At 30.4% G+C, this 20,233-nt stretch overlaps 1 protein-coding gene across 6 annotated transcripts in view; it reads right to left on the bottom strand.

Annotated features, from left to right (window-relative positions):
• Nucleotides 1-20,209, bottom strand: part of LOC148601981 (zinc finger protein castor homolog 1-like) — a 41,050-nt gene extending 20,841 nt beyond the window's left edge. Inside the window, exons 1-2 of one of the 6 annotated variants that reach the window (XM_088554192.1) lie at nucleotides 20,111-20,209; nucleotides 6,096-7,284 (exon numbers count right to left, since the gene is read on the bottom strand). In XM_088554192.1, the coding sequence (XP_088410318.1) occupies nucleotides 6,096-7,227 (1,132 nt within the window). In that variant the 5' untranslated portion in view covers nucleotides 7,228-7,284; nucleotides 20,111-20,209. Of the gene's footprint in view, nucleotides 1-6,095; nucleotides 7,285-9,659; nucleotides 9,739-9,780; nucleotides 9,939-12,374; nucleotides 12,578-17,485; nucleotides 17,732-20,110 lie in introns of those variants that run through there. The other 5 variants (XM_088554195.1, XM_088554196.1, XM_088554193.1 and 2 more) reach the window with 5 other exon arrangements.
• Nucleotides 20,210-20,233: the final 24 nt, after the last annotated feature.

Consider the following 20,233-nt stretch of genomic DNA (forward strand, 5'->3'; position numbering starts at 1 on the left):
ACACATACTATTCTATTGTTACAATTTTATATCATTTAAACTGAAATAAACAAAAACTTGGCGGAAACATGATTGAACAGATCTGTTTGTATAAAAGATATTCATAAACTGTAGATATCTCTAAGTACCATTATTTAATGTTAAATCTTGAAAATGTGGATAAATTGGGGTTGATAAAAAGTAGGAAAGTTCTTCTTTGAACAAAAAAAAAACAAGGAAATAGATGAATAAGAATCCCTCACAATGTTTTTAAATTTGTTTTATTGTCTGTAAAAATGTGTCAACTTTTTTCAAACCTTGCAACAATGCTAATTTTGTTTTTACCCCTGGTAAAATGAAACCCAGCACCAACCCTAAATTTGTTTTTTATCCTGTTAAAATGAAACCCTGTATCAACCCTAAATTTGTTTTATCCTCATTTTTTAGTCAGAATACCTTTCCAACAAAAAGATACTAAAGCAACTAGTTTTTATTCCCCCTTTAGTTCAAACAAAATTTCACAAGAAATGTACTGTATTATTAAATCATTTTAGATCAAACATTTCATTTTCTATTCCCTGAAAAATTTTAAGGGGAAATTTTTGAAAAATTTCTTAATGAGAATTAATGAGTATCAAATGTTTTAAAAATGGCCTTGAAACATTTTTTTCCTAAAAAATCCTGTCAACCTGTCAGACAACTATTTCTGATAACCAAAATAATTCAATAATGCTCAAATTAATGAAATTTCGGAAATTTATTACACATATTGAATGCATTACAAAAATTGAAATTTTCAAGATGAAAGGTGAAGAGTTTATTAAATAATGCATTCTAAAAAAATTTAAATCTTACTTTTTCTGTTATGTTCTAAAATTTTAAAAATTGATAAATCTTATTATGCAAATTGGATGGCAAGAATCTTTAATACCTCAAAGTAGAAAATTGAGTTGATTTACATGCATAGTTAATTATTTATCAAGGTCAGCCTTTTTTTGTCCTGTCTATAGAATGCATTAAATTTTTATATACCACCTAATAATTGCTCAGTAACCTGTATATTTAAATCATTCATAACTATGGATTTTCACAACATTTTGTTACAATCAAAAACAAACAGATCTTAGAAAACTTTTGTACCATAACAGAGAATAATGGTCAAATCTATATCAGTTGTCATAGCAACACTTAAATAATCTGAACAGTTATTATTACTCCATTAAAGTTAACATAACCTGTTGGTCTGGATATTAATGCATCAATTTATTGGTGAATTTTCTGTTTTAAGCACTCCCTGGCCATTATTGGACATTATCTCAAATGAAAGAAATTCCAATTAAAATTGTTTATTGATCCTTTTTACAAAATAATGGAAAACAATGGCAAGTTTATGTTAAAAACAATATGTATCTATGATATGTAACGCTCCCTTTCTTTCCAGACTGAATAATTTATTAATAAACACAGGTATTTTCGATTACTGGTATTTTTCTCTCTTTTATGGATTTGCCACCTAGGTGTTGCCCTAGTAACAGATCAATCAAATATTCTCCCGTAAAATAAAAGTTTTTGTGTCCCATACAGAGAAAAATCTATGGCTTTTATCTTCAAACACTTGGAAACCAGCGACTTAACATGAATAAATTCATTGTTACTCTGATTTAGCAAACTCTGAGATTATAATAAAGGCTTTTCTTAACAGAAACTCACATTCTACATATTTTTTGGTTAATGTTTGGTGAATTCTTGTCAGTACAGCAGTCTGCAAAAGTGACTGACACCAGTGGGAGTCTTACACTATGGAGGATAATAACAAAATTACCCAACTGATAAACTCAAGGCTGTAGTCATAAGGAATAGTCCAAAAGAAAGTCAATATATCAAATGGCAGTATCAGGGTAAAAAAACAGAAAGCTGGATATCACACATTCCAACAAAAAATGCCCAGAAAATCAGGAATCTTTAACAAGACTGTTAACATTTGTCATCATCAATTGTTTGTCAATGAGGTGCACATCTCAAACATGCATATAAACACTGTGCAGACAGTTAAAAAAAATAATGGTTCAATGCTTTGTTAGTGAGTACACTAACTATGTATTCCTGAGAATGATAGACATACAAAGTTGACCATCTACTAGGACTGCTTTCACTGTTGTTGAAATAGGTAAAAGAATACCAAAGAATGGCCAACTGAAATCCTGATTGGGTAAAAAAATGGGCCATTCTCAAAATAATGATCATAGTCACTGCTGAGAAACTAACATACTTATCAATGAAGTCAGTAACCATTTTAACATAGTTGACAGGGCACTTTAAAAAAAGGTAATTTTAACCAAATTCTACATAGACCTGGCCTGGGTTTCATAAAAAATCTCAAACTGAGATTTTCCTTCAATAGAGAATTGGTTGAAGTTTGAATTGAGGACGGACTTTAAGAAAATCTCAGATTGTGATTTTTTTTATGAAACCCACCAGACAGAATTTACGCGTAGACTCTAATTCATCTGAAATTTTCTTACCCTCATTGAGAGAGATAGTTCTCAGGGGTTTAAAATAATGCTGGTCCATGGTCCTAGAACCTCAATTTCTGACAAAGGACCATTAAAATTTATTTACCTAGGATCCTGAACCTTTCCTACTTTATTGGAACCTTTCACTTTCACCTGGTGGACCTTTAATTATGGATTTTAAGAGTTCAGAGGACCTGTCACTCTTGAATATAAATTTGAACCCCTGATTTTATCATTCATTAGCGCTTCTTCTATTACTTAGGTCATTTGGGAAAAAATTTGCTTCTATTTAAAGTTAGAGATGTTGCTTGAGCAAGAAAGTAAGAAAGTCCCAGAAACCCTCATCACCTTAATCAGCTATAAACTTTAAACTAGGTTTTTACAATAGTATACACTTCTTAAAATGACAAATCTCGATTTCTAAAACTTTTAAGCTATTCAATATCTTTGTCCTTTCTATCAGATTATGTGACATTCACTTTTGGAGAAACATTATACACTTCTAAAATTTGACTTTTAAAAGTCCTATTAAATGTCTTAAAATATAGGTTAACACAAAAATGATATCATCAGTGAAACCTGAAAAAATTTATGCATTTCCACAAATTTATCTTTACTTTATTCAGGCTCATACTCCAGAGATCAAATTTCTGATATATCTAGATATACGCATATAGTATAAGTCAGTAACTTTTTTCTACATTATTCCCTACTTTTTAACCATGTTCCCAAGTATGTAATTATAGGATTTGAAAAACAGGAAAATTATGAGTACGTTTTCATCATAATTACTGAAAATGGTTCAAATGACATTTCACAAGCTAGTGAAGTACTTGTAGAAAATATGAAATTTAAGTAAAAGTGTTGAAAAAAAAAACTAAAATTAGAATATGGCATTTCCTGCCCTCTGTGGATACTTGAATAAATTCTCTATTTTAACTCATATCAAAGGCTACAGAAAAGTCCCTCTCACTTAATACATATTAAACAGACTTCTTGAATTTCTTATATCAAAATTTGGATCTTAAAAATACTTAAAAGATACAAATTCCTTTTCCTTGTCAAGTAATGAGAACTAAGTTAAAACTAAAGGGTTATTCAACCCTTGAGAAAAACAATCCTGATACAGTAGTTTCAAATTATTTTTTTCATTTAGCCTTTTAACTAAGATAGCTTGAAGAAGATAAAAGAAGCTTAAAAAAAAAAAACATGAAAACAATCAAACTAAGACATGAATTTGAAAGTTATCTCCCTTTAAAGTCAAAAATTGAAACGGATATTTGCCTCCTAAAGTTTAAAACAGAATGAGTACAATAAAACTATGATTCAAAATAAAAAAAGAACAATCAAACTAAAACATACAGAAGATGCATAAAATTTTCAGTAAACAAATATGCTTTCCCTTTAAGCTCTTCAAATGAATTTTGAAAGTTATCTCCCCTTAATGTCAAAAATGCCTTCAAAAGTTCAAATTTAATGTTTAAAACAGAATGAACATGATAAGGGGATTAGTTTATATGGAGACTCAAACCAGTACATACTAGAATTTAGTTTTCATGTAACCATGCCCAGTATCAACATTTCTACAACAAATATCCACTTCATTTTATTCTTTTTATGACTCAATCTCACCATAAACACAGTTTCTTTGTAGGAAGAATTTACAAAATCAGGTATTTTTCAATAAATTGAAGGACAAAAGGCTTATGAATAGTATGTGAGATTGCATTTTTGTACACTAGTTACAAATTTGAATACTATTAAAAACTTCCAAAATATGATCTTTTTGTGTTTTATCATGGGTTTTACATTCAAGAATAAAAATTTTATTGAATTTCAATTCAATCAATTTTTAAACATTTACTTTTACTTTGGTTTCATGCCAAATACCTATTTTCTCTCATATTTAAGAAATAAACCTATCCTGCAGTACTTGTTTTTTAAATTAAACTTTCCCTAACACATGACAAGAAAGTTCTCATTTTTTGCATTTAGTTATTTGACCATAACTAAGTTTACTTAAAAAGCTTAAAAGAATATATTGAAATTCAAACAAAGGGTGTTTAGAGTTGCTCTGGTAACTCTAACTACTGTGGCTTATAAAAGGAAACATTATAACTTATAACAAACTGAAAATATGAAAATAATCCTTTTGTTCCATTTTCTTATACCAAAGTCTAAATCCTTATTGTTAAATCACCGAGGAAGTTAGGAATATTTTTTTACTAGAGGTTTAAAGTCTTCAAAATCATTTAGTAATTCTTTTTATCAATATATATGCCTTATAACACGTTTCAAGAATCTTTGAAAAGGTTTTTGAATGGTTTCCCAAAAAACTCAATAATGAATTCATTTCACAAATATATATTTAAATATTTTAACAAAACAGTGACTATGGAATTGTGCAAAATGGAATTTTTATCAAAACCTACTGGTTCCAATAGCATTTAAAAACATTAAATTAATCATATGTGTACACATTTTAAAATAAAGTTTACATATTGTGTTGTGGTTGCTATGGGGACATAGATCTATATATTACCTAATTAAGGTATTTAGTTTACAGGGTTGACCTTTTTAAATAGATTAAAGTTTGGCGACGGTAACTATAGCATTCGTTGGTCCATAGACTCATGATATCGTAGTTTATTAAACTTAATCCTCTATTCATTTATGTGAAAAACAGTTAAATACTGTATAAATCTTATAATGAATATTTAATTTACCAGTTCGTTCAAACAATAATGTATGGAATAAATTCAATACATCTGATAACCATTTTTAAAGGGTTCGTGTTATTTCAAAATTGCACTTTTTTTAAAAGACGAATAAAAGAAATAAATTAATAGATCTATCAAGATTTACAGTCCAACGCTCATGTAAGACTGCACTTATTTGTTTTAAAAGACAATATTTTAATTAGAAATAAAGAGATTTTAAAGCTATATCTCCATATCATATTACTTATTCACAAGTTAGCCAGATTTTACAAAATTATGCATCAATTTTTTAACAAAGTGGGGGGGAGGGGGAGGGAGGGTTGACTTCAAGTCCCCTTTTGTTCAAAGAGGAAGAATGGATGGACAATGCTAACACTTTTGTATTATTAATAGAAAATATAATAAATGCAAAGTTTAGCATTTTTAAGTGAAGTTCTAAGACCATGCCATAAATTAGAGAAAAAGTACACTGGAATTTATTGAAAACCATCTCAGTGGACCATCAATATCACTCTCACTTCACAATTAATAGCTTTTACCCAAATGACAGTCAGGACAAAAATTGAAGGATCTATCTTTAACCTAAAATTTCAACAATTTAGTAAGATCAGCACACAAAAATGCACACATTTTAACTTGACCAAATAAAATTTTACTAAAGCTAGACTTCAGGCTTCAAGCTAGAAGTACAGACATCAATTTCACAAAAGTTGATGATAAGTTACAACATCGCAACAGAAAATAGCACTGTGATATCATAACTTACAATCAACTTTACACTTACAATTTTGAAGTAAGCTGCAGTCTTATTTCAAGAAAAAAAAACCAATAACCATTTCCTGACTATTTCAAAAAAGCAAACAAAACTATAAAAAAAACCTACCATCTGTCTGTAACTTATGTGCAGTGTTGACAAAGTTGGAATAAATGCCCTTTCTGTCGACAATATTAGTGAAACCATTCTTCTGGGAGACAGCGGTGATAACTTTAGCAATGTCTTTGCCCTGTGACATAGTACTCTGTAGAAGTTGATTTGGGTTAAAGTTACTGAGTTGGGCCTGTCTTGCCATGCCGTCAGAGTTCCCACTAAAACCATACATCTGGAGTAATTCATTCATTGTACTCTCTGCATAGTCTTTCAGACCAGAAGAATCTGGACTTTTTACCATATTTTCAGCACTTTTATGAATATTTCCAGCAGGTTTTGATAAGTCTTCAGCAGTATCAATATGATCAGCAGTTTTTGATAGATTTTCAGCAGAGAAAGAAAGGTCTTCTGGTCCTTCAACATCACTATCTATAATGTGTTCGCTTCCTGAGGATCGTGACATGGAAAGATCGAGGGGTGCATTGGTTATGAGACTAGATTTAGGGTTTGAAGCTTTACGAGAATGCTTCTTATTGTAAAATGATGTTGATGATGCAGATGAGTGTTGGTTTGTTTCACGTATCGCAGAGGCTGCAGCAAGAGCAGTGGCAACATCTATTGAGTTTCCATTACCATTTTCTATGCCAACAGCACTGTCATTAGAAAGATCAGGTTTATTGTTAACAATTTCAGATTCAAGACTTTCACCTTCATCTGATTCATTTTCTGGAGGAAAGTCTGTATTTTGATTATTGAGCGTATATTCAGCAAGTTCATCTTTATTGTCAATATCATCAATCTGGTCAATTCTATCTCGAACCTGGTTGATGTTTCTTGGCACAGCTGATTTTCTTTTCCTACGACTAGAAGATGGGACGGCACATGACAGGTTTTCCCTGAGGTCTAATGGCGAATCACAGTTACTGTTGGTATCTTCGTTTTGGTCCACTTCCAAGCGCTTACCGTTATAAAGTGAACCTGGCATGTCTACATTGTTATTACTTTCCTTGTGGTCTGGAATTTCATTGTCAAAGGAAGTCAGTTTAGACAATGCCACAGTTTCTGGACTGGGACTATCATTACTTATCCTTTTTAATTTGGCACAGATGGCGTCAAGTGATCTTGGCTTAGTTTTTGTTGCTGCCATGTTATTCCAGCTTTGGACCCAGCTATCTTCGTTAGAAAATCTGCGGCCCCCTATCTTCTGAAAAATACAATATGAAATTTTTCTATATAGACATTGTTCAAAGTAACAGAACTTCAAATTGAACTTCCAAACTTTTTGTACAATTTCACCTCATTTTGTTTTTTAAGAATACACATTGAATGTTACACACGTACATGTGTGCAACACTTAAAACCTGGGTGATGATTCAGTTACAAATTTTTCAATAATGATTTATAATCACCAATTGTAAAGTTGACTTATCAAAAATGGAAGATATACATATATAAAATATGCATCATTCCACTCACTTCATCAACAAACTGTACATGAATATTTATTAAATTCTAAATGTCTAAAAGAGTTGAGAGAATTTCAAAACAAAAAATTCCCACGTATCTATAGGTCCTTTATGTCAGTAAACATGAAATTTTTCAAGTAAATGAATTTCTGCTTACCGAGTCATAAAAATTATTTAAACTTTCTACAAATTTACTTATGTTCACCAGAAAACGTCAATAAAATACTCTAACCCAATTTTCCATAATCACTCCTACCAAATATGATAAAAAAAGTCGTTAAAATTTAGCGTCTTCCCTTTATATGAAAAATGAGTATAAACATGATCAATACCATAGCAATAGATAAATATTCTTTATAAAACTTTAAATTTCTGTCTTTCTTAACAACTAGTAAACAAGGTAACCTTCAAAAGGTGACAATCATAAAAAAATACTTAAAGGGACATATTCAGAGAGTAGAAATCTTTAGTTTTTATCTTAAAGTAATTATTTAAGCCCTATTGATGTCCATTCACAAAAGAAAGATTTTTAATAAAGAGAAAAACAGGCATTTACTGTTTTTGTTTAAATCTTCTTAGTTCTGATTGAGAAAAGACAGAACTTATTGGAAACAACTTGTAATAGAGAAATGAATCGGAAATCCTGATCAATTAGAAGTTATATTGATCATTTAGAGAAAACTCAGGCAAATATAGTGGTCCTTCAGATAACTTCATCTTTCCAAGTGTACTGCAGGTGTTTAGCTTAAGTTGCACTCAACTAAATTAAGGTTGTGAGGACTGTAACTAAATGAAGAAAAAAAAATTGTTCAATTTTAGGTAACCTTTCAGACCTGAGACCCCAGAGGTTAAAATTAAAACTGATCCAAGGTCCCTGATTCAGGACCATTGAAACTCATCTACTTAGGTCTTGGGTCTACCCTTGTATTGAGGACCTTCTTTTTCTTCTAGTGAATCTTCCTTTCATTTAGGATGCAAAAAAGTCCTGGACTTTTCACTCTTGAAAGTTAATTTAAATTTTCTTGTGACCTCAAAATATATTTTCTCCAAGAATTTTGACACTTATGGGGTCTAAATGACCAAACAAAGCAATAAATGTTATAGCATAGCCTAGCACTAGATGTCATCACATAACACTTAATTAATTACAATGTGACTAGAAATAACTGAAGTAGAAACCAATTAATCTGACATTGGGCATTAAATTATGGATTCCTGTTTTCAGCTGTAAAATGTGGCTTGTAATAATAAAACTGGCTAGTTCCAACATGGATGATCATTGCACTTTGACAATGAAGCCATACCCATAGTAAGAATGACTATTATGTTTCCAGAATTGAGAAAAAGACTTATTAGGTATTTGCTGCTCCTTTTCAAAAGACTTCACAAAATACCTCAAAAAGCAGGGGTTCACATTAGCTTTCAAGAGTTATGGTTTCAGGACTATTTCTTCATCCATTTGGGGAAAATGAAAGCTCCTCAATATGAAATATCAGTGTAAGAAACTGATGGTCCAGTACTCAGGAAAAAAGACACTAAAAGGTCCTGGTTCAGAAATTGCAGACCCTGACTTCAGACCACTTCTAATTTTAACCCCTTCATAATGCAAAAGGCATTTTCATACAAAGAACAAATGAAGTAGGAGGGGGGCATCACTTTCCATAGAAAGATTGTAATTGTTCAAAATGGTATAGTCAATGGTTAAGCATTACTTCATTAATAAATGAATAGGGACTAAGATTGGGTTATATCATCTATATTATTTTCACATGTCTTACTAAATAAGCATTTACTATTATCAAAATGCATTTAGTGCATAGACAGAGAATTTTACAACAAAATTTAAGTTCACAAATGATATACATTTTCCCAAAAGTTAAAATGAAATCGAATGATATTTCATACATAAAATCTTCAAGGTTAAATAAGACAATGAAATTTCCCTTCATGCCCAAGTCCAAATCACAGTTTATATAAATCTTCTGATCTCACCCAAACATGACTTAATGACTATTTAACCTAAATAGTACAAGTTATATAAAAAGCCAAAAAATTGAAATTTTTCAACAATTTCACAATGATTAATAATAAATCTACAACTATCAAAATTTACCTGCTATGTATACAATTTCCAAAACTTAGATCAGGTTTTTGTCCAGATATAATTGTCAAGGTATTTAATAGTAGCCTGTACATATATCTAAATATACAGTTTTACAAATAAAGAACCTTACCACATAAAGTTTCATTGGAAAAATCCAGTATACACAAATAATACAGTTTAATCACACAATGTTTAAATCTTTCACAAAATTTTAATCTTCCATTAATACCTCAAAAAACGGTATCGTTCCTATGAATAATTATGAGACGAAACGTTTTTATAATTTGCATATTTCTGTGACATTTATATAACTGATATTGTTTAGTAATTATTAAAACAGAATGAATAGACTATAATGACAAATGTGTACACGACATTTCATCAAAATTGTCACATTTATTGTGATGTAAACATAAATTAACTAATTATCAAAATTAATTTAACAATTTTGGTGTAATATAGTGTTTATATTTATTTCCTCAATGAACTTTGATCCCTTGTAATGAGACTTTAAATTGTTCATTATGTCACTTAAATCTTTTGTCAAGTGATACGACTTACCAACCTAGTAGAAAACATTAAACAGTCTTTGTGAATCATCTCCCTTTTGAAAATAAATCTCAAGCATTATCATAGACAAAAAAAGTTGATGACAAAACAAAGAGTTCTGAAGAAATTTTAGCACTTATACTTGTAGTCACATGCAGGCATTTTTTATGAATCCTCTTGTCATATAAATGAACCACTTCTCCCCCTTAAGGCTTTAAACACTAACTGTGGGGCTTCAAATTATGAAAGGTTCATCAAAGCCCTTTAAAACTTTTGGAAGATCTTATCTTGTTATCAAAATGTGAGAAAAGGGACCTTTATTCCTCCATTGTCTGACTTTAGCACAATTTCTGTTTTCATAAGAAACCAAGTCAAAATTAGAGTCTATAGAAACTCTCATCAAAGAATTCATACAGTTGGCTTATAGTGGTACACAATAGTATTATGCTTCAATTTAAAATCATTTGCAACATAAAAATTCTCATTTAAAACAACTACATTATACCAAGAACTTAACTGGATGGTGCAATGTACAAAATATGTATTCAAATTTCAAAATGGTCAATAAAATTGTCTTTCATTACATAAGTGACCCATCAGTGTTGTATACACAATTTTAATGCAAAATTTAAAAGGCACAAATGAGTCTGAAATGCCCACCTGAGGCTCATATGTTTACCTTAACTAGTGAGAATAAAAATTCTATAATGGCCTTTTGGTTTAATTTTGACATGATATTATTATATATCATAACTCATCCTGCAAAATTTACCAGGTACCTGCTTACTGTGTGTGAAAGTTGTTGACATTGACAAAAAGGGGCAATAATTCCTTAACTGTGTTAACATAAAACTTTGGTCTTGTGGTTTAAATTGAAGCACTAATGATTTTATAAAATTTCATGTATTATCTGATAGGCTGATGTTTGAACTACCTGAAAAGTTGGCATATGATACTGTATACAGTATACAGTACCATTCCATCATTTTGTTTTTGAGATATGTGTAACAAAAAAAAAATGCAAATGCATTAAATATGGCAGAAAAAAAGGGCAATAACACCTACAATGAGTTGTCTTCCGAATCATTCTACATTTTATTAACAGTTATGGCAACCTTTTTGTATAAATTACAAACATGACTGATATAGTTTTGAAACTTCATATGTCAAATATGATTATGACAAACATGAGAAACAGTAGCTCCATTTTTTCAGAAGAAAAGGTTTTTGTAAAACTTCAATGGACAACAAGGCATAAAGACAGTCACCAAACATTGGCTTAAACTCCTATGGGTCCAAACATTTGGTGGCTCAAAAACTGTAGGAAGAGATATCTACACAAATCTTGTCCCCCTTTCCAAACAAACAGATGGATGCACAGACAAACAGGGGTAAATTCATATGTCCCCCTCCCCAAACAGTCAGTTAGTAGGACATTTTATCTTAACTTCGTCAGTCACAATGTTATTACCTATCACCCTCAGGACTGATTTTATTTTACATAATTTCATTTAGTCTAAATTTTGAAAAAATCTGAAGTATACAATGTATGTATACCAGTTTATTAAAACACTTCCTTCTCTCAAAAACAAGTTCACTTAAAATCTACCTAAATATACAATACATACATGCTCGTAAGACCCTGCTTACTTTTCCTATCATAAATAAGTTAAAACAAGATAGCTTGAAGTAATTGATTTCAGTTACTGAAATAAGAAAAATTATCTAGAAGAAGAGAAGTTTTTGAAATTTTGAAGTTTTAATGAAGAAGTATCATCTAAAATTGAAAGGACAAACTAAGTTGTCACTAATAATATGATTATTTTCTTTTTTTCAGTCCTTAAGTTAAGGTATAAGACCATGGAACATGACTTTTGTAAGGTCAGGGTCAAGTTCACCAACTTCATTCCATAATTACCTTATTATTTGCTAAAAATCAGAATTTGAAATAAAGAAAATATGGTTTCAAATTTCATCATGCTATGAAACATTACTAACATTACACTATAATGATTAAGTACTTGAACAGAATAAAAAAACTGATATGTGCTTCAAACTTTACTTGCAGTTATCAGTACACATACATACATAATCTTACGATATGAAAAAAATATACAAAATGCTCTAAATTTAATACATATATGTTAAGATTTTAAGCGAAGTAGATACACCTACCACATAAGGTACTTCATCTACTGGCGAAATCCACAAAATCCACGTTTACAAAAACTCAAAGTTTACCTATCTAAAGCAATAAGTACTAAGATAGTCCGACTCTCTATAATATCAGTACACTCACCTTGACGACACTGCAAATTTTGGTACAATTTACAACAGATTACACAGTATATCAATTTAGATAAAATTGACAAAAATAAAATTGTATAGTTAAGTACGCATTTGGAAAGTTATATGACCCTACATGACAAATCACCCAAAAATGTCAAAATTTTGTCAGTGTCAATAATTTTTTTTCAGTTTTATAATTTGGTAACATGACTAATAAAATACTGATTTACAATTTGACTTTGCTGAGAGTGTGGGAAATGTTTTTGTTCAACATGTTGCCAGAAATTGATATCAAACACCAGGAACAAAACTGCAATATGAACATGAAACGGAATGATGAAAATACTCAATCTAACAGAAAAATAGAAAAAATAAATGGATAATATCAAATTTATCTTGTGTTCTAAGACAAAGACATGATAATCAGACCCAACAAGCAGAATGGTAACTAAGTGGCAAAGAATAAAAAAAATATTCCAAAACCTGGCCTCTGGTGGACTCTTTGAATGCAGAGTGTTTTGTTAAATTAGATCTTGTTAATCCTAGATGAAAAATACTGTGCTCTATGAAAATGTATGCTTATTTATGCTTACTTAAGAAGCCATTTTTGTGCAAGTACCATTAAACTTCTTTCACCATAATCAATGAATCTGTATAGTAATTTTAGTATTTACAGGATATAAACATATTGGTGAAGGCAGTTTTTACATTGTGCCTGTCCCAAATCAGGAGTTTCTAGCCTCTGTATGTCTTATGTTTTCACCTTTAGTTTATTTTTTATGTTACTTGAGTATAAAAGGCAACTATTTTGCTGTACCTATATATGATGATGGTTTGGGGCCAGTTGCAACCTGCCCTGTGGTGTGAGGGGTTCCTCGTTGTTCAATGAAGACAAATGGGTGGCTTTGGGCTGACACTTTTATCCCGGTAGAGTTGTTGTCTTTCTTACCAAACCTGTTCTCCTTATATTTGACCATACATCACAGAAACTAGATATTGGTTTAAAGATGTAAAATCACTAGCAGAAGAAAAACCTTAATACTCCAAGTGAATTTGGATTCAAATGAAAAAAGACACCATGATTAGTATACACCTCATATTATACCAGTTAACATTTGGAACAGTTCATATGGGAAATTCTTCCTCCCCCATCCCCAATGACACGGTCTCATGTGACTCACTTTTACATAAAAGCATTTTTTTATGTAAAAATTGATATATTTGTACTTTTCACAGAAAATACTGTGATTTTCACCAAAAAAAACCTCACACAAATCTGACATTTCAAGTGGATTTTCTAAATTTTCCTAAATTCTTCATTGACATTGGAGTTATTTTCCATTGATTTTGCAGGAGTCTCCCCCATAATGTGGGCAATTTTAACCAAAAACCTCCCAATAATTTACAAGTGGGAGTTATTTTCCATTGATTTAGTGCAGTCTCCCCCATAATGTGGGTAATGTTAACCAAAAACCTCCCAATAATTTACATGTGGGAGTTATTTTCTATTGATTTTGCAGGAGTCTCCCCCATAATGTGGGCAATTTTAACCAAAAACCTCCCAATAATTTACATGTGGGAGTTATTTTCTATTGATTTAGTGCAGTCTCCCCCATAATGTGGGTAATTTTAACCAAAAACCTCCAAATAATTTACATGAGGGAGTTATATTCCATTGATTTTGTTGGAGTCTCCCCAATAATGTTGGAGATCCACATGAACATGTATGCCTGCTTGTTATAGGGGGTACAATGACTGTATTTTCCAAGAATGCTGCGAAAAAGAAAATTTGCTAAGTACAAACCCTTTTACTAGTTCCTCTTAACTCACAGTTAAATGAGACCTTGAAAGTTTGCAGAAATTCTTGGAAAAACAATCAGTTCTTTACAAAAGTTCTACATATCATCTTACAAAATAAAAATTATATTATCATAGTAATACTTTTAATGTTAGATAAAATTGTTACATTAAAACTTTGAAGCCTTTATAGAGATATAGGCCCAACATACAATCATTTTATTTGACTATGTTAAGTATAGTGACTATGGAATTTTTTTCATAATATACCGTATGTGTTTTTTACAATTTTGATGGTTAATGATATCGCATCAAGCAACTAACATGCCCAAAGCAGTAGAGCTAAGGGCATAATGTAGAGATTGAAATGGGAAGTGGGGTCAGTTTTTGAACAGTTAAAATGAGTACAGAATATGGATGCTAAAGTACCAGTATATAGGTCTACAAACTACTAGCTACATGTATCTGACTGTAAGATGCATGTAACTTGATAAGTGAGCATGAAAAAGATGGTACAAAACATGACCAAATTTCTTTCTCTTATATTTTTTTCAGGAATCTTGAATCTTTTGTCAAGATTATGTTAAATGGATTTTGTATTTCTAAATCTTGTTGCAACATAAATATTCAGAAGCTAAATGGTTGTGACAATAATCCTGACAGTTTCTACAAATTACCAATCAACCAAAGCCTAGAGCACCAGCTCTTAACATATTTCTCTCTATTTCCTTCGAGTAATTGATTTTCGTCAAGTCTCTTATTATGTTAACGAGAAATAACCTGTTAACTAATTATTCAATTTAAAAAAGTGCTTCAAAGAATTAATAATCAATGTGAATTACCTGATTCAGGTGTAAAAAGTAAGTTGTCCAATATCTCCGAAAAAATTCACCTTTTTACAATATGCTAAGTAGGAAACTTCTAAGGAATTTCTAATTTCAGGTAACTTTTGCACCTGTGGGTTCCTATAATAATTTTGGGAATTGTCATGGCAACGCTTGATTCTATTGGTGAGAGGCATGGTATGGATTGGAGTTACTATAACAATCAAATTGTCCTAACAAAGATTTTCTAACAAAAATCAATTAGCTAGCAAAATTCTTGTTTTTATCGTAAACCAACCTATTTGTATGGTATTGGATAAATTTCAATTCCATGATACACCTGCCTTACCAATCAAATATACTAATTTGAAATATTGAAAATATTGTCGATTCCTCAATTTTCCTTTTTTTGGCATAGAACCCAACATTTTCTATCCAATAATAATCATCTCTTTAGAGATCAACGCATATCAATTGTTTGATATCTGAGATGCAGGAAACGTTTGCTTTGGACAATCAAGAATGTGGTCATTTTATTTGTATTCTAATGCATTTAAAATTTCAGAGGTATCCAAAAGCTTAATTAAGTAATTTAAGTCCTGATTATATTCAAATATTTTTTGAGTTATTACTGTAAATTAAAATGCAATCATATTTCTATATCTTCCTTCAAGTTAGGTCTCAAACTGAACACATTAATATCAGATATCCCAAATAATTGTCACTGTTTGAGGACTGTCCATTTTTTTGTTACTATCCACAGTGAAAAGTTCCAGTTCTAGTCCCAGTTTCAACTGAATGATCTACTTCAGGAAAACCATAAGTCCCCCATAAAATGCCAATGAATAGGTTTGAAGATCTCAAAACTGTTAAATGATTTATAAAAGGCCCTAGGTAAAAAATTGAGGATCCTGGACCTCAGAGCACCAATTATTCAAATCCATGGTACGAATATCTGTTGGTTTAACATTATTAACTGAAATGACCAAATGACATGCTTAAAGTAGAGAAAATACAAAATCTAAAAATCTAATCCATGAGGAGTGATTTTAAAAATGTAAAAAAATTACTAATGATGAAATAAGTTCATTGCTAACATTAATCATATATGTCTTAACTTTTTAATCATAAGATACATGTACCGGCACTCTTTATTGTGGTTTACATACATGTGCCTATTACTAACATTATCATTACCTTCATCACAAGGGGTAGTAAAGTTCAAGAAGTTAATTCCTTGAAATAAAAGGAATCAGAAATAATTGTTAAGTGATACTGCATTGTGTTAGCCACAATTTGTGACTAAATACTCAGATTTATGGAATTTTAAAGTTTGTTTTAAGGACAGGAAGTAAGTTTTTAGTGTTTTAAACTTAAACAACTTCCTAAGGAAGTCCAATTAAGCAACATCAAATATTGCTACTTAAGAAAACTCTCAAATTTTGTGAAAAAGTATTTCATAAGGGGAGATAACTAAAAAAGTAACCTGAAGGTGCTTGCTCTTAAGGCCATCAGTAAAAGAATTATTTTAACAAAGGTAGCAAATTTTGTAATTTATAAGAAATTTTTAACCAAAGAATTAAAACAGAGTAACAGATATGGCAACTTCTTTTGCCAGTTGATATGTTGATTGACCCATACTTTTATCAAAAACTGATAAAAGCCTGAAATTTTCAGTTTTTGAAATACAAAATGTATAACAAATATTTATGTAACAATCTTAGAAACAGCTGCAAAAAAATTATTTGAGCAATTTAAATGAAAGGAGGTTATTACTCTTGATGTTGTAAATATAAAATTGTTTTTAACAGCTCTTTTGAATAGTTTTTGTTGATATGGTGATGTATATAAAGATGTACTCATGGTGTTATACTAATAATTTGCTAATGTCTACCCATTTCCAATTTTCACAATGCTGTTATTTATCAAATTTGTTTGTAAAGAATGTCATACATGTATGTACAAGATATGATACAACAAGAATTACCAAATGCAAATATGTGCAAAAAACTAAATTGGATAAGTCAAGTTGTTTGATTGTTTGAATACACAGGTGGAGAAAATATGATTGTATCAATTCAAGGACTGGTAAAGTTGCCATGTTATACAAAATTTTGAAACAGAAAATACTAAGGGAGTCAGATAAAGGAGGCTTAAAAGCAATTAAATTATTTTTTTTACAAATTCCAGAACTGAACTGACAGACAGACAGACAGACATACCAACAAGTCTATCTATTTCTTCTTTGTCTTTATATTATAGATAAGAAGATTAGAAAAAGACCCCAAAAAATGAGAATACAAAGCAAATTTCAATGGCTTAGGTTGCAAGCTTTTGAATTGAAGCATAAATTCTATTGAGATATTGAAGTCTTACCTTTTAATATTCCAGTTACCAAAGGCAACTGAAACTATATGGTAAACCCACTTCTATATATGTATACACTTTAGAATCATATTAGTTAAACATATATATATAATGTTCATATTCAGTTTAAAATCCATTCAAACTTTGTTTTTCTAGAGAAAAGTCCCACATTTTCATCTTGACAATAAGTCTAGTAAAATAGTTATAAATCTACACTTTCATTATTTTTAAATTCCATTTCATAAATTCTTTCCTTCCTAGCATTAAACTTCTTAAAAATTTAAAAAGTAGGTTTGATATTATATTCCATAGAAAAAGTGGTTTATTTCACACTTGGGATCAAGCCAATTTTTCATTATGGTTAATCTTTAAATTTTCATGTCCCAAAACAAAAGCTATCTTGTTACCATGGTAATTTAAACAGTCAATGGTTAAATAAATTACCTGTATGAAGCATTAAAAACAAATGACAGAGTTGCTATACATATTGGGTATATATTTGCATTTCTACCTGGGACATTTTTTCATGACTAAACCCGTTATATCTGACTTATGATTACAAGTTTCCATGGTAACACTATTTCTATACAAGACTATGCTTGTCAATCAATAAATTTTTGAATAAATCTTTAATTGAGTGTAATAGTAAACATGTTATAATACCTGAAGAACTATTTACCTTTTAGTGAAAATATCTATAAAACTTAAAAGGCCATTGGCTATAATGTAAAAGTATTGAGTTTAAAAGTATTTTCTTTCTTGCAAAAAAAAAAATGCTTGAATAGGATGTGCTAAAAAGAGAAAGGTTCTTCAGTTCCTGATTTGGAGCAGCATATACATGTAATAACTGTGTTAGCTGTAGTAGAAAATATGCATTTCAACACTGTCACAGAAACCATGGCATAGTCAAGTGCCATGGCTAATATCAAATGTATTAGAATAGGCCATCCTCAAAATTTCATTGGCCACATTCAAGCTCAACTATAATTTAGTTAATAGCTACCTTCTACTGCTATTTAAATAAAGAATAAAGGTTTCATCAGACTGTTTCTTGAACCACATTTTTTTCAGAATTTGTTCCCCCAAAAAAAGGTGGTTATATCAGTTGAAATTTTGCATTGACAGTTTTGGGATAAAAACAAAAGCTTACTTGAATGAAGTCTAGAGGTAAAAAAATACAAGATTGTTTATTTTCAAAATGCTTTTACCGTCTTCAATTAGGAATACTGTTCTTATGACTAATCAGATCAATTCTCATCTAAAGGTCATTTAAATTCTTTGGGGGATTTAAAACATTACATGCAGTTGCAGATCCACCCTTTTTTTAAGGAAACTTTTGTTAATTTTAAGTAATATTTTGGCAAAAATTAGCCAATATTTGCAGAAATCACATCCCAGGCCATACTTAAAATAATATTTGTTTCCCCTTATCTGACCCTATCTCCTGGCTTTGGGTAAGTAGGTAGGGAAATATTTTGCCCCCAAAGTTCATCTGATACTGTAACATCCATCTGATCCTGTAACATCCATGAACGAAGAAGTGAAAAATGTTGCTTTGATTTTTTTTAAAAATCTTGTCAGAGAATGCCAATAATTTATTTGGATAAGGCCATTTTTATGGGTTGGTAGGGTAAAGGGAAACAAACTTAATTTTAATTTTGGCCCTACTTTTTCAAAGTATCTGGATCTCCCCTGACATATACAAATGTATTGACACTTTAAAAGTGATCTCTGTATGTAACATAGATTTTTGTTAGTTAAGCAAAGTTTTTGCTATATTTACATTTAGATTCATGGCATTTTCTGACATTTCTTTTCCTACTATCCCAATTCTCTCCATTCATGTACACGTATATATGTACACCAATCAGATAGTTATTTTTTTAATGGGTGCAATTAACAACTTGAAAATTTTATTTTTATAATCTTATCCGAGTTCATAGCTTAATTCTAAGCAAAAAAAAACATTTTTTAATGATATAAACTAACCAACAAGGGCATTTTAATGTATATATATATCTATATTGGTTTTTCAACTTATGCATAAAGTATTAACTATAAGCCTATGATGATTCACATGTCCTACACCAAATTAAGAAAAAAACACTTATTATTGGCATGTACAATTAATATTTAAAAGCAAAACATAAAAAATTAACCAAGCAATTAATTAATGTAATTAATTTAATTAGCTGCAATTGAATCAATAATAAGCCTTTTATAGCCCTACCTCCTACTATATTAAATACTAAACAACAGTATGATATATCAATTAATTGAATAACAGAATTAAGAAAAATGGGTAATCAGGTATAATTCGTCAATTACTATATGTTTACCTGTTTTCACCTGTATGGTCTTGGACCAGAAGAAAAAGTCGTCTGCTAAAAGTTTTTTTCGGCATGCAATTCGAGACGAAATAATTTATGTAACATGGGGAAATTCCTTTCCTACTCATTTATAACGTGCAGCGTCCGTTGGCATGGTGACACAATAACAAATTTGAGAGAAAAACCGTTTTTGTTGAAAAGTTTTAGTTTTTTAAATGTGTTGTCGGTAAGGTAAAAAAAAAGCACAAATCAAAATTACAAACACTATAACAAACAAATAAATTACTCAAATAAAGGTACATACCACGCAAGAAGACAAGAAAGGCTTACAAGTAACTTTTCACGACAAATCTGACTTCTGTCATTCGTCCCAAAATCATGCTGGAAAGTTAAAATCCTATTCTCGCCAGTTTGCAAAGTGCGCGAG

This window comes from Perna viridis, chromosome 12 (genome assembly GCF_037379345.1).
Source record: "Perna viridis isolate PV_CMFRI_1.1 ecotype Kerala chromosome 12, ASM3737934v1, whole genome shotgun sequence".
NCBI lineage: Eukaryota > Metazoa > Mollusca > Bivalvia > Mytilida > Mytilidae > Perna > Perna viridis.